At 33.7% G+C, this 16,965-nt stretch overlaps 1 protein-coding gene across 8 annotated transcripts in view; it reads left to right on the forward strand.

Moving 5' to 3' along the window:
* LOC127730555 (uncharacterized) overlaps positions 1-16,965 on the forward strand; it is a 90,548-nt gene that overhangs the window by 33,019 nt on the left and 40,564 nt on the right. For 6 of the 8 annotated variants that reach the window (XM_052239032.1, XM_052239109.1, XM_052239245.1 and 3 more), the window contains exons 23-26: positions 1,866-1,946; positions 4,127-4,320; positions 5,071-5,143; positions 6,141-6,461. In XM_052239032.1, coding sequence (XP_052094992.1) covers positions 1,866-1,946; positions 4,127-4,320; positions 5,071-5,143; positions 6,141-6,461 — 669 coding nt within the window. The remainder of the gene's footprint in view (positions 1-1,865; positions 1,947-4,126; positions 4,321-5,070; positions 5,144-6,140; positions 6,462-16,965) is intronic. The other 2 variants (XM_052239317.1, XM_052239184.1) reach the window with 2 other exon arrangements.

The raw sequence follows: 16,965 nt of genomic DNA on the forward strand, positions 1-16,965 counted from the left end.
CACCTACTATAAGTATTGTATACAGATACTCTTCCTATCTAACTTTGAGATGGCATGTGAAGTTAAGATATTTTTTACACTCCTTCAAGTTTGAGAGACATGTTTTCACGATCTGAGATCTTTAGATACCAGAAGAATTGTCTGATCTTTAAGTTTATTAAGTTTGTGATATTTTATATTCTCATGGAGGTGATACATGCATACCAAGAGATGCTACCTAGTTAAGCACTCAGTATTGATTGATTTGAAGGTCATGCTATTCCTTCAAACATTTTTTTTTTTAATTCTAAAGGGATTTACATGATTTGAACGTAGGTTAGTTATTTGTTCCCACTTTTTTATGTGTAATTTTTGTGTTTCTGGCAACATTGTTGTCTTCTGCATCAATAGAACATAAAGGGTATTCATCCATGACTCAAACTCAGTATGTGCACAGCAAAAAACACAAAAAGCAAAGGAACAGCAATTGTATTCCTGTTCTTCATCTCAAAGTCACAGTGGGACCTTCAACTTTGGCAAAAAAAACTCTCACCTCACTGCAAGTTTAATACGGCCCCTAGCACTGGTTTGAGCGGAATTATTTGCAAACAGACGATCATTCCAAAAAATTCGGGTAGACTGTGTAAGATGTAACACCACCAACTCGGGCCCAGTCAAAAAGAACATATCCATCTCACACTTAGTTAATCAGAAAATAGTTGACACATATTCCCCTTAAGGACATGCAGTTGTCCTTGGCAGACTCACACCCAAAAGGTACTCCATTTACAATGTGTAATTCATACAACTGGATGACTGAAATCCCTATAGCCTTATGTCTATATCTCAGGCATCTAACATAGTATGAGAGTAGACCGCTATATCATCCAGATAGGCAGATTTATTTACCTTCTCTCAATTACCATCAATGATCATCTCTATAAAAATAAGAAAATGTGGTATGATTGTCAATGAGACAACTATCTACTAGAGACCAAATGATATAGATGGAAGCAACATTAGACACATTTTTAATTTGGTAATGACTATTGGAATTACCCCGGGTACACACTCAAAAATTTAATGGGGACTATTAGAAATACCCTTTTTACACACTTTTAGTGTAATTGTGACTATTGGAAAACCCTTGGTACATGTTTGATATGTAATTTTGACTATTGGAAGACCCTGGGTACATGTTTGATATGTAATTGTGACTCTTGGAAGACCCTGGGTACATGTTTGATATGTAATTGTGACTATTAGAAGACCCCGGGTACATGTTTGATATGTAATTGTGACTATTGGAAGACCCTTGGTACCCATATCAGTATAGTCATCACAGTGCACACATGTCTAGAATCTGAGGAATAGTGATATAGTCATCTTATTCTGTATCCTTGTGTTTTGTATCAGGTTTATATATCTTGTGTCAGTACTAGTGAGTAGTCAGTCAAAACAATATTTGATTATAAAGTTACTTATTGATTTTTTTTTAATTGTTTATAATGCAGTTATGTTTATCATCAAAATGCATTGCTCATATACCTTAAGATTTAAAGTACTTAGTGAGCAGGCAATCAACCAGAATAATGAAGGTCACACTGACCCATTTGTTGATGATTTATTAACTTTGAAATTCATATTTGAGGTTTACATTCATTCACTAAATGTTTTACAATGATTTAGTATAAAGTACATTACTTAGCTGTATTTATATTAATTTATTGGACTGATCCCTGTATTAGTAGATTACCTAATGTTATGTAGTATATCTATATATGGAAAAATTTATGTAGATAGTATGCATGGCATCTGCATGTATATATAGTCCTGTTATTACTCTTGCATGTGTAGCAATGTTCTATCTAACAATTTGTTTTCAGCCGAAGATGAAAAAAATAACCAATTAGCTTTACAACAACGAAATAAACATAAGATAAGATTGTTGACCATGAGTAAAAAAGGTAAAACCTCAGAATAGAGTACACTGCAGAAATTTTCTACACACTTCTTACGAGTGCTTTATCTTCTATCCTGCACTTTAGACAGAATATCTCCTTCACACTTCTGATGAGCACTTGAAGTCTTCATCTTTCTATCCCGCACTATAGATAGTTTATTTCCTCCACTTTTCTGAAGAATGCTTTATCTTTTTATCCTGCATTATAGATAGTTTATCTCAATATTGTTTTACTTTTCACTTTGTTTTTGTTTTGTGTTTCACAATGTATGGATGCACACATTACTTGCATAATTACTTGGTTATGGTTTAACCTGCACAGATGCACATATAACCTATTTTATTACTTACTTATGGTTTTCACAGATTTGTCCCTCGGTTGAAAAATAAAAGTATAGAGAAATAGATATTATTTTCTAGGTTTTAATAGCAGCTGGGATATTCAGAATATTTTCAGATAAACAAAATTATTGGTTAATGATTTTTGCGTAACCTTGATGAAGTAAAAAATGCTAGACTTAGGTGTGCTGCTTCTAGCAGCAGTGGTGGCAGCATCAACAATGTATAAGTCTATGATTAAGTCAGTTAAAGGGGAATCACTAGTGGTAGGTCAATGATATTTGGTATGTAGTTGTATTAGCATTGGCATGTCTCATTTCTATTGAGATTATTTGCCCCCTTTCAGTCATGGTCTATTGACCTTGAAAAGTTTGCTTAGTTTATATGTTAAAGTTTTTGATTAGGTCAGTTTAAGGTGAACCACTAGTAGCAGATCAATAATATTTGGTATACAGTTTTATTAGCATTGGCTCATCTCATTTCTATGCTGTATGGAGATTTGTTTGCCCCTTCAGTCATGGTCTATTGACCTTGAAACTTTGCATAGTTTACATGTTAAAGTATATTTATTTTAATTTCAACTTTTGCATTAAACTATCGTATTTACATAAAGGTGAGACATTTGTCTGTTATATTACACCTGGTTAATATGTTAGAATCATCGGTCTACTCCTTAAAGGAGTTGTTGCCCTTATAAGATGATTTTTTTAACCAACTTGAGTGTTTTACCTAATATCTTAAAAACTATAATAGATAGGCTTAAACTTTGAACAACAACAATTATCCATAACACAAGATCTTCAAATAAATCAATATGATTTAAATTGTCAATTGACTGTTTACTCCTTATTAAAATCACAATCTTTTTTCCCCCCTAATTTTGAAAACTATGATTGACACAATATAATGCTAGCAAAAACAATCAGCAACAACATTTTGTCCCACACAGTTTACATTCAACACAAATTTTCTATGTGCTTTGTATCAACACTGATAAATTTTATACAACAATGCCATGTGAGCAATATAGGATCCTTGGAGACTCTTGATTTTAGTTTCAAAGTACATCTCATGAGAATTATTTCTAAATTTTGACACACTTTAAAATTTTCTTATCATTTTAGTATCATTTCAATATATTGGTATCATTTTAGTATCATTATAATATATGTATTTTGATTACTGTTTTTAGATCACCTTGCTCTAGGTTCATTTTATTATATTTAAATACTTCTGTTACCAGGTGCCAATTGAAACCAAATGAAGTCTGAATCCTAGGTTATCTTATATGAGAATATCAGTGTTCCTGAAGATATATAAAAAAATATATAATTGTTATTTTTAAACTTTATGCTTGAATGCTGTTACAGTGGTTGATTTTCAAGTAAATTTGAAACCTATACTTGATGGCAAACCCCATCAGATATAGTTGTCCTTCTAAATTAGTTTACAAAAAAATCTTCTTTGAATAAATATACTTGACTTGTGTGAGAATTACTGTAAACCAACTTATTTTTGCAACTTTCGAGAGAAGAAAAAAAAATGTAAATATAAATCATCGCAAAATTGTAAATCTTTGGTCTTCTCTTATATAAGAGAAAATCACAAAAATTAAACGTCATGATTTCAGCCGGAAAGGGCCAATCGTGAAATAAAGTTAATAAATTTTGTTTATAATATATGAGATTGTTTGAAGAGCATATTTATACAATGATTCTAATCCGATTGATCTATAGTACCGGTATTATACATTGATAGCTTATGAAAAATATAACCTCCTTTTAATTATGTGGATTCAAAATATGGTTGTATTGTTTCTAAGATAGATATGCTATATGTTTACAGAAAGAAAGAAGAGACGAAAGCAGATGATGTTAGCCCAACAGAATGGAGAGGTTCCAGATTTCAATGATAATGATGAAGATGAAGAGAAATTGAAGTTTGAAATGCCACAGTTTGGAAACTCTCCTGGTCCAACCCCTGTACAGACTCCTACAGGTAGCAGACCAACTACACCTGATGAGACTACAGAACAAGAGGTATTTTCACCTTTAAAGATCTTGCTATACATGTACCCAAATATCAAATCAAAATGACCCAATTACAGTCCTTGAAATTTAGAATTATCTGACTTATATGTCTGTATAGGTAATTGTGTATTTGTTTTAGAACTCAGTGCCTACTGATTTTTTGTATTTTTAGATGATCTCTCACTGTATGCAGTTTATCTAATTTCTGTTTGCTATATATATTTATTACAATACATATTCAATTTTAGCTATATTTTTTTTATCATCTACAAATCACATATAAAGCTACTTTTTATTTACTACCAAGCTTCATTAGGGAAATTTTTGTTATGTGGAGCATTTTCAAACCCTCCTATTTACTCCAAACACATATATAAATTTCTGGATAGAGTATTGAAACTTTCTTGGATAGTTATTTGACAACAAAATATAATTATGTTTTTTTCTTAAACTGACTATACTGTTCAAAAGAAATTATCCTTGATTTTTCAAAAGATATAGATTATGTGATTTAGGGAGGATGAATACTTTATCCCTCAATCAAACAGATTGCAATTTTTTGTCTTGCCTGCAATGAATGTTGCAAAGTGAGAGAGACAGGGATGCTCATACCGCAGCGACAGCATAAACTATTTGTATAAATCTTTACATTTTAGACAGTACCAGTAGAAAAAAAGTACAAATTTTTGTGAGAATAAGACCATATATATGTTTTATACAGTTAGGAGTAGTAGCTGATAGTTTATTTCATATTTATAGAAAACAGAGCAAGCTATAGAGAAACCAAAAGATGAACTAAGAACTCTAGAAGAAATAAAAGCTGCATCTCCTGGTAACTATAGTATTAATTACATTGTCTTATTTATATGAATTATACCAAAGGACATTTAAACAAAAACATATGACAAACTTGATTTTTTTTAGTTTCTGTATTGTGAAGTATCCTTTTCTGAGTAACAACAAACCTGCATCACCACTTTGTGGTGTGTGTATATATATTACACTTGATTTCCTGCTGAAGACCCTATAGCCATTACTATGAGAACCGTTGGAAGAGTATGTGAAAAGCATTGTAAAGTTTTCAGTGTAGGATTGTATTAGGTGATGTCATAATAACAAAAGTTTTACAGTCACCATGAGAACTGATTAATACTTAAAGGGATGACAGATCTTTATAGTTTTTATTTTATTTATTTACAACTTGTTTAGACTTTGTATATTTAAGAGCTTACCAAACCTGTTGCTGGGATATAATATGGTGATTGTTGAGTATGGGATGAATAGGAACCTCAACTTCTCACAGTTTTTAGCCCTGAAACTTCAAATTTTCTAGAATGTGTTTACATTGAAGATGTGTATCTCTCTTTGCATACATATTTTGGAAATTGTCTGATATTGAGTGAATATTTGATGTGTAGTTTTATAATGATGAGTTGCAGATTTAGTTTGTATTATGTTTCGTTTGATAACTTTGAATTATGGTATTGGTAAAATACATTTTTTTATGAGAGCTGTTTTTGACCTTTTTTATGCTTATAGATTTTGAGCCATTTCAGTTATATGATGATATACAAAATATATGTCTGTTTACTAATTCAGTCTGATATTCTTTTAATGGGATTTATGCCATAGTTCATATCTTATTTCTCTCTGATTGGAATAATCAATTCATATTTATGTATAAAACCACAAATGCCCTTTAGTAACATCATATACACTACCAAAGAAAACATGTTTGTTAAACCAACACGTAAAAATAACAGAATCAATTCTGTGACCATGCTGACTTTATCATTATTTTTAACCTGTATTTATTAATTTTTCATCAGTTCCTCAACGAACTTATTCTATGTTTGATCATTTAGTACCATTAAGAACTATTATACAACCGAAAACAATACCAAGGGCAGAGTATGAACTCATAAGAATGCCTAAAACTGCTCTGCCTGTTTATGACAAAAGTATAAAAACAACACCCAGTGATCTTACAATGGATATTCAGTTTGAAAAAGCTTTTGAGGAAATAAGAGAGACCCTAGCCAAGTCTCCCAAAGATCCCTCTATCCCAGACATTAGTATAAATTTGCCAAGTCCGATCAAACTAGACAAGTTTGTTGAGGAGATCCAGTGGGAAGAGAAACAGTTACAAGGTAAAACTGGTGTAGGTCAAATCAAATCACTATAAGTACTTGGTAAAATTGGTGCAGGTCAAACTAAATCACTATGAGTACATGGTAAAACTGGTGTAGGTCAAAACAAATCACTATGAGTACATGGAAAAATTGGTTTAGGTCAAACCAAATCACTATGTGTACAAGGTAAAACTGGTGTAGGTCAAACTAAATCACTATGAGTACAAGGTAAAACTGGTGTAGGTCAAACCAAATCACAATGAGTACAAGGTAATACTGGTGTAGGTCAAACCATATCACTATGAGTACAAGGTAAAACTGGTGTAGGTCAAACCAAATCACTATGAGAACAAGGTGAAACTGGTAACTGGTGTAGGTCAAACCAAATCACTATGAGAACAAGGTGAAACTAATGTAGGTCAAACCAAATCACTATGAGTACAAGGTAATACTGGTGTAGGTCAAACCAAATCACTGTGAGTACAAGGTAATAATGGTGTAGGTCAAACCAAATCACTATGAGTACAAGGTAATACTGGTGAAGGTCAAACCAAATCACTATGAGTACAAGGTAAAACTCGTGTAGGTCAAACCAAATCACTATGAGAACAAGGTGAAACTAATGTAGGTCAAACCAAATCACTATGAGTACAAGGTAATACTGGTGAAGGTAAAACCAAATCACTATGAGTACAAGGTAATACTGGTGAAGGTCAAACCAAATCACTATGAGTACAAGGTAATACTGGTGTAGGTCAAACCAAATCACTATGAGTACAAGGTAATACTGGTGTAGGTCAAACCAAATCACTTTGAAATTTGAGTACAATCCATGGTAGAAAAAATCTTATTACACAAATCTCAATTTGTCAGATATTATTGGTACAATCGATGTTTGTAAGACAAGTTTGATTGTGACACATGTTTTATTTTATTTGTGTGTTATATGTTTAAGTACTTCAGCTCAGCTTAGTTGTGTTTCATTTTAAATGAAATACTGTAAATTCCTTTGCTATCAAGTCTTAATATTTCAGTAGATTTAGCCATCATTTAATTATTTTATTTTTGAAAATGAAAAATCCCCTGATGACGAATCCCTCGAAAAGGAAGTAATAATCTTGAGAAACAAAATACAAAATAAGTGACAGATGAAACCCTTTGAATGTTTTTTTCTCCCTATAAAGGCCAATCTCCTGAACTTTATGGAGAGCATGACTCTCAATTGGATTAAATCACCCTTGTACTTCCTGTATCATGCCAATATCATAATATGTAGTTGTTTGTCTTATGACAATAATGAACTGTTGTCAAATCATTGTTAACCATTATAGAATGGGTCTGTTCCAACACATTGTTAACCATTAAAGAATGGGTCTGTTCCAACACATTGTTAACCAATATAGAATGGGTCTGTTCCAAAACATTGTTAACCATTATAGAATGGGTCTGTTCCAACACATTGTTAACCATTATAGAATGGGTCTGTTCCAACACATTGTTAACCATGATAGAATGGGTCTGTTCCAAAACATTGTTAACCACTATAGAATGGGTCTGTTCCAACACATTGTTAACCATTATAGAATTGGTCTGTTCCAACACATTGTTAACCACTATAGAATGGGTCTGTTCCAACACATTGTTAACCATTATAGAATGGGTCTGTTCCAACACATTGTTAACCAGTATAGAATGGGTCTGTTCCAACACATTGTTAACCATTATAAAATAGAATGGGTCTGTTCCAACACATTGTTAACCATTATAGAATGGATCTGTTCCAAAACATTGTTAACCACTATAGAATTGGTCTGTTCCAAAACATTGTTAACCACTATAGAATGGGTCTGTTCCAACACATTGTTAACCATTATAGAATGGGTCTGTTCCAACACATTGTTAACCAGTATAGAATGGGTCTGTTCCAACACATTGTTAACCATTGTAGAATGGGTCTGTTCCAAAACACTGTTAACCATTATAGAATGGGTCTGTTCCAAAACATTGTTAACCACTATAGAATGGGTTTGTTCCAACACATTGTTAACCATTATAGAATGGGTCTGTTCCAACACATTGTTAACCATTATAGAATGGGTCTGTTCCAACACATTGTTAACCATTATAGAAAGGGTCTGTTCCAACACATTGTTGACCATTATAGAATGGGTTTGTTCCAACACATTGTTAACCATTATAGAATGGGTCTGTTCCAACACATTGTTAACCATTATAGAATGGGTCTGTTCCAACACATTGTTAACCATTATAGAAAGGGTCTGTTCCAACACATTGTTGACCATTATAGAATGGGTCTGTTCCAACAAATTGTGAACCATTATAGAAAGGGTCTGTTCCAACACATTGTTGACCATTATAGAATTGGTCTGTTCCAACACATTGTTAACCATTATAGAATAGAATGGGTCTGTTCCAACACATTGTTAACCATTATAGAATTGGTCTGTTCCAACACATTGTTAACCATTATAGAATTGGTCTGTTCCAACACATTGTTAACCATTTATGTTGAGAATAGTACGAAGTAATAACGTTACGTTTCCCGTATTTACGTTCACATGTTTGTGATGTTACTTTCACCTTGTATGGGCTTCGCCATTGTAAATATTATACGCAAAGTACATATACGACTTACTTAGTTTATTCCTCACATTTTTGGTGCCGTGACCAGGATAAGATGGACAGCAAGCTAAAAGCTGTCAGAGCTGGTCACAAAAGTGCAGTAAAGAGACTTTTACGGAAAGCGGAAGATGATGATTCAAACTTTGACAATGAAAAAAGTGATTAACTTTTAGAAACATTAATTCAAAAACAGAAAACTGTTAGTGCATTGGACGAAGATATTATGAATTCCTTAAAGGAGGAGGACATTGAGGAAGAAATTTTTAATGCAGATGAATACAAATTCTTTTTGAACACCAAAATACGACATATACGGAAAACATTCGCAAACAAAGTATGAACTGATGTCCCACAGCATGATCACGCATTAGGCCAAAATAAAAATATTGTATGTTTGCCCAAACGCGACCGACCCAAAAAAAACCCGCCGACTCAAATTCTTTTTTTGCCGTTTTTTGGAAGAATTTTTTTTTCGGATCTTTTTCATGTCCGCTCCGTCATCGTATAAAACTTAATGTACGTCGTCTTTGCGTTTGAAAGTAACTGTGAATAAGATTTAAAGAAAGCGTGTAAGAGACGCAGTTAATCGATATTCGATGTTCTCAGTTTTTATCTTCTGATTTAACGAACGGTTACTTCTGCTTGGGTGCCGGCTTTGTCAAAAATAATATTTTCACAAAGTTTTCATTTTTTACCAAGTCGATGAAACAATGATAATTAAAGAAATTCAGACATAAACGATTCATTTTCTGAAGAACAGAGATTTAAGCATTGACTTTACAGTGTGAAGCAGATTATTTAATAAAAAGACAACTTTTTATCACTTCATTCACTTCCGGTACTTGTTACACGAGATCGTACATCAAACTAACTTTCGGTGACAAAATAAGTTTGTTACTTCATTTGAACGTGATAAAAATTGCCTCCAGTAAATGTTTAATCCATTTATTGCATTAAAAACGTTATATTCCTTTCCAAATAGCTAGTCAAACATCGTTTATTTTTGTAAATTTTCTTCGTCCGCCATTAACTATTTTCTTACTACGGATCGGAAACGGACCAGCTATGACCGGAATCCGTATTTTTACAATAATAACTACGGACGCATGAATGGAATAGCTGACAAGGAAATTGGTCCCAAATGGAAAAATTACGCATTCCACACGCATTAACAGACTATTTGTTATATTTACTTGATTAATGTATATAATTCCATATATATGGATTGTTTCAAAATATTGATTAAACTTGCTTAATGAACTCTGGGACTATAATACTAATATCAATATATATGGCCCAGCTTAACTTTGTATATCTTTTGATGAGAAACACTGAAATTCATAAACATGATAAACAAGATAGTTTTTTAATTGAATTGTGATTTATATATTATAATTTCTTTATCTTTTTGTCATAAAAAAAAATCTTTTTAGTGCTAGATATTTAGTTGGTAGTTTCTCACAAGAACCTAAACTTAAACAACTTTGAATTTGAACTTTTACTTTAATTGTTTACTCAGATATGAATTGAACAATATTTAAAGAACATTATTTACATATGACCCTTTGTACTATAGGTAGTAAAAACCAAAACATTGTAGCACTGTGTGCAAAGGAGCACTTCTCTTTCAAATCTCACCACTTCTCCCTATCAGTTTCAAAAAGAGAAGTCACTTCTCCCTAAGATTCTGAAGTAGTGTGAGCCCTGCATGATTATGCATTTAAGGATGTACTTAGGTCAGGTTTTGGAATTTCTGTCAGATGTTTGGACTCTGGTTTTTTCCTACAATACAGGGTAAAATATTTTGCCCCATGACCCCCATTTTTTTTCATATATAATACTTTAATTAATAACTCATAAAAGGTCATATACCAAAATTTAAGCAGATTGTAGATTTCTTCTCTTTCCATTAGTTTGCATCTTAACTTAAATGCTCTCGAAGTCTTCTGACTTATAATATCAATTTTAAATTCTACATTTTTCTAATTTCACCAAAGTACATCCTTAAAGACTCACCTTTTTGCCTGCAACAGTCCAATTCATCATTTGATTTATTGTAATAAGTATGTGAAATTATTAATACTGAGAAATAAAAAAAAATGTTGTCTATGGGTTAGAATTATTTGAATAATTGCATGTCTACAGTTAAAACTAAAAATATTTTCAACTAATAAGATCAAATTTGAATCTTTTCCTGAATGATCACCATGTCTTACAGAGTCATGCCTTCATCATTTTCCTCAAACAACTTCAACTACTTGTTACCTGAAAGTCTTGATATAGTGATAATAATATTTATGTGATCAACTTTATAGAAAAAAATGGTGTTTGATTAGGACTAAATTGGAGTTCAGATACCCCCAGAATGCAGGATTTTTGCACCATTTTAGAAAAAAAAAACCCTCGCCGTGATGGGCGCCCCCTCGCCGTGATGGGCGACCCCTCGCGGTGATCTCGTCGCACCGGACGTGTATGACGTCCGCAATCCTTGCCTGCCACTTTAATTATTAATCCTGCTACTTCAAAACCTAGTGACATCCCTGTAAAGAAGTAAAACATGTGAAAATGGCAGACAGTTTTTCATGGCTTTTGATTGTCTCTACAAAGGTTTGACGGAAAAAAAGATATACTGTTTTAATATTTTCATGCAAATTCTGATAAAAAAAAAAAGAATTTGCCTACCTACCTACCCACACCCAGTCGTCATGGGTCGGGTTTGGGCAAACTGAAATATTTTTAATTGTGGCCTTACCTTCTCACACTTTTGAAAACATTAATCAACACAGTTCTGTTCGGTACACAACACAAATGCATCCCGTACAGCAACCTAGCAACCAAAATCACCATTTGCCGAAACTTACATTACCCATGTTCAACGGAGAAATTCTGACTTGGCAAACATTTTGGGACTCATTTGAATCTTCCGTCCATTACAATGTAACACTCACAGACGTACAGAAATTTAGTTATTTAAAATCCCAGCTTGTTAATGATGCTGCAAGAACTATTGACGGTTTACCGCTCACAAACTCAAATTACATGGAAGCTATTAAACTTTTAAAGGAGCGCTTCGGACAATCGCATAAGATTACAAATGCTTATATGCAAGCTATGCTAGAACTTAGAGCACCACAAAACAACCTACTCAGTCTACATGGGTATTACGACAAGTTAGAGGCATATATAAGAGGTCTTGAATCGTTAGGCCACTCCGGAGAATCGTATGGTGCATTACTTATTCCGATAATACTGAACAAGCTTCCGTCAGAAATACGACAACACTTAGCTCGTGAAAACGGTTCCGATAATTGGGAATTGATTGATTTGAGACGTGGAATTTTGAAAGAAATCACTATAATTGAAGCTGGACAACGCTCGTCGTCGTTTATGGATTTAATGCATCCTAACGCAATGACCGCATCGTTTTTGACAAGCGCTAATAGAAAAGGTGAACCGAGTAAAGTAGATACATTCGATAACCATGAGAGACAAACACCAAATAATCGACAAAAACCTTGCATATTTGCCAGAACTTACATAACCCTGCAAAATGCTCAAATGTTACAGATAACGACAAACGCCTATCAATCGTCAAACAAAAGAAGTTATGTTTTAACTGCTTAGGATCACACCGTTCTGTAGATTGTAAATCGAAATTTTGCTGCCACCAGTACCATAAAAAGCACCACACAAGTCTTTGCCATGAAAATACATGTACTAATAATAAGCAAAAGTCACTAAATGCTGTAGTTAATGATAGCGAAAATACATTGATTGCCGCAAGTTTTCATTCATCCTGTTCGAACGTGCTTCTAAAAACTGTGTTGACCAGTTGGGGGAAATCGATACGTTGATCTGCACATTTTGTTTGATGAAGGAGCACAGCAATCTTTTGTTACCGAGGAGTTAGCGTCGAAAATAGACTTACAAATACTAGGAACAGAAACCATACATTTATCGGCATTTGGAAGTACCGACAACAAAGTCCGTCATTTGTCAAGAGCATGCATATTTGTAGAGTCGTTAAATAGAATGAAAATTCCAGTTGAGGTTCTAGTAGTACCAAACATCGCCAGCCCATTAACCAATTACATCGGTAATGGTATATGAGAATTCAAGTACCTGAAAGGACTACGTTTAGCTCATCCGTTTACAGAAGACAACTCTTCTTTTGAAATTTCCTTGCTCATCGGAGCTGATTTCTATTGGGATTTCATAGAGGATACAATATTAAGAGGAAATTGTCCAACCGCCATAAAGTCAAAACTTGGTTATTTGTTGTTTGGTCCAATTCCAACGTTGCCGTGGAAACCAGATCACGAACCCTTACCTACCAACTTCTTCGTTACGAAACGAAGAACTGAAAGCGTCATTCGAAAATTAAGTCAAGATCCCAAATTGCTTAAGGTATATGGACAGATAATCAAGGATCAAGAACACCGAGGATTTATTGAGAAGGTTAAGGATCCCGATATTAGTAAAGGTATTGTACATTATATTCCGCATCATCCTGTTAAGAAGGATTCAACAACTACGCCCATAAGGATAGTGTACGATTGCAGCTGCCGACAGTCATCACAGTTACCGAGTCTTAATGTTTGCCTAATGAACATACCCCCAATTTTAAACGACCTTACAAAGATTTTAATAAGATTTCGATTGAACCCCGTTGCCATAGTAACTGACATTGAGAAGGCATTTTTACATGTCGAACTCCATGATCAGGACCGTGATGTCACACGATTTTTATGGTTAAATAACCCTGTTGATACACAAAGCGATTTAGAGACATATAGGTTCAAGTCTGTACTATTTGGAGTGACGTGTTCACCGTTTATCTTAAATGCTGTACTGCTGAAACACTTACAGCAAACAGAAAATGAAACTACTAAAATACTCACAAGGGATTTATATGTTGACAACATTTTATCTAGCATTTGCAATGAAACTCAAGCCTTAACTTATTTCAAGGAAGCGCGACAATTGATGTTAAATGCAGCATTTAATCTTCGCTCATGAACCTCAAACAACTAAAATGTGAGAAATCTAGCTATCAAGGAGGACGTGTTAAATACTGACAATCTTGCGCAAAACGAGTTATACCGTCTGTATCATCACATATTACAAAACGAGAAATTCTGAAAGAACCTTCAAAGATTTTGACCCGCTAGGATTTTTAAGCCCAGTTAGTATACAAGCAAAGATTTTGATGCAAGATTTGTGGAAAGAATGCTATGATTGGGATGAACCCCTACCCAAAAATCTACAGCTACAATGGAAGGATCTGGCAAAAGACATAGGAATCGTTACAAGTATGAAATTACCTAGACTATACTTTACCGGAAATACAAGCTCAAGATCACTACATGTATTTGTCGACGCAAGCATGAAAGCGTATGGAGCTGTAGCATACATGTATCTATCGAAAGGACATAGTGCCTTATTAGTGATGGCAAAAACACGAGTTGCACCTGTTAAAAAGCTTACATTGCCACAATTAGAATTAATGGCCGCCGTAATAGGAGCTCGCTTGACACAACATCTTAAATCTACTTTGGAATATACAGATGTGACACTTTGGTTGGACAGCCAAATTGTATTTCAATGGCTAAATACGTCAAAACCGTTGAAACGCTTGGTATCGAATCGAATTAAAGAGATTAAGGAATTAACGGAAGAATGCAAATGGAAATACTGCCCGACAAATTGTAACCCTGCTGATTTGCTCACTTGTGGTATAACCGCAAAACAGTTTATGGAGAGCGTATTATGGAAAACAGGACCGACTTGCCTAATTCAAAATTCAACCATCTTGGAAACAAATATACTAAGTCTATGAGAAACACTAGGGAATTAAAACCAGATGAATTACAGCAATCAACTATATAACGATGTTGCCAAGCGACAGCATACCCCGGTGAAGTATGTGCACTCACATTAAAAAATGCACAGAACACCAAACTTCCATGACTTCGACAACTTCAATTATATTTAGATAAAAACAATTTAATGAGATGTAAAGGTAGAATTCATAATGCGCCATTATCAGAATCAGCAAAACATCCTTATATTTTACCAGCAAATCACCGATTGTCAAAGCTTATAGTGTTGCACTCACACGAACTAGTAATGCATTCTGGAGTTAATGCCACCATTACACAAATCCGTCAAACATTCTGGATATCGTCTTTGCGCCAATTCACCTGAAAATTACTTCACAGATGTACAGCTTGCAATAAGATCAACGGAAAACCGTACAGGGCACCAGACCCTCCACCGTTACAGAAAATAACACTTCAAGAAGCACCGCCTTTCACAGTTACAGGTATAGACTTTACAGCAGAGCTTCAAGTCAAGGAAAATGATGGTACATTTATTTACGTGTGCGTCGACAAGAGCTGTGCATTTGGAGATAATACCAACTATGAACAAAGAAACTTTTTTACTTGGATTTAGTCAATTTACAAGTAGGAAATCATTACCGCAGATCGTTATGTCAGAGAATGCGCTTTCTTTTATTTCAGCATCACAGGGGATAAAACAGCTATGTGAGTCAAAGAAAATTGAAGAAGCTCTATCTTCTTTTGGAGTTGAATGGAGATTCATTCCGAAGCGTGCACCCTGGTTCGGAGGGTGGTGGGAGAGATTAATTGCACTGACAAAAACAAATTTGAAAAAGACACTAGGACGTGCGTTAATCAATTTGGATAGGTTAAAGACATTTGTCACAGAAATAGAGAATTTCCCGTATTTACATTCACATGTTTGTGACGTTACTTTCACCTTGTATGGGCTTCGCCATTGTTAATATTATATGCAAAGTAAACACAACGCAAAGTACATATACGACTTACTTAGTTTATTCCTCACAATTATAGCATGGGTCTGTTCTAAAACATTGGTAACCATTATAGGATGGGTCTTTTCAATTTCTGTGGCATTATTTATTTTTGTGCATAATTAATTAGAATTTTGAAAGGTAAAAGACTATTGAACATTTAATGGAATGCAAATTTCATTTAGAAAATATTCATTCAGAGAATAAGAATGATATGTCAGTCTTACATCAAATGAAACCACCAACATTATCCAGAAACAAACAAACTGTGTTCAGTCATTTCTAAATCTTTGTTGTTTAAATAGGTTTATTGTGTTTCAGGAATGATTGATACAATTATAGCTCAGAATAAGGAGAAAGAAGAGCTAGAAAAGGCTAAACAATTAGCCAAGTTAGCGAAATTGTCTAAACATAGCAAAATACCAGGAACTGACCCTGGGTCATTTTCTGTTCACTCCCACACAAGGTCAGGACAAACTGTAGACAATCAAGCAATGTACAGTGTTTCTGGTTTTGAAGATGAATTAAAACATGGCAGTCAGAAATCATCTATTAGAAAGAAACGAAAAAGTGTAAAACATTCACATGAAGGTGATCTCCACCACTGAGTTGATTGATATCGTCACCACAGTTAAAGTTTACAAACTAACTACCGGCAACCTTTTAACTTGTATCCCTTACCCACTATTTACCGCATTAATCACCAGAGAAATTTATCAAAATAATTCAATTCACACTTTTAATTTTGTTGCACATGCACATGAAAATTATTGCTTTTGTTTTGGTAAATATTTATTTCTGTTTATCTCGTTGATAAGGGGAGATGTCCCGTCTAATAAATCCATTTTGGAAGATTTTGTTTGATGAACTTTTTTTTCTTGAATTATTTATCATTATAATTTTTTTTATTATTGAGCAAACATTTTCAAATGAAACAAAAAAATATGTAAATTTAGCTTATGTTTTTAAAATATTAGCTAGCTAAAACAACATCCTTTTATATTTTTAAAGGGATTTTATTACACATTTTAAAGATATGTT

The sequence above is a fragment of the Mytilus californianus genome, unplaced genomic scaffold (genome assembly GCF_021869535.1).
Source record: "Mytilus californianus isolate M0D057914Y unplaced genomic scaffold, xbMytCali1.0.p SCAF_1, whole genome shotgun sequence".
In the NCBI taxonomy this organism is placed as follows: Eukaryota; Metazoa; Mollusca; class Bivalvia; order Mytilida; family Mytilidae; genus Mytilus; species Mytilus californianus.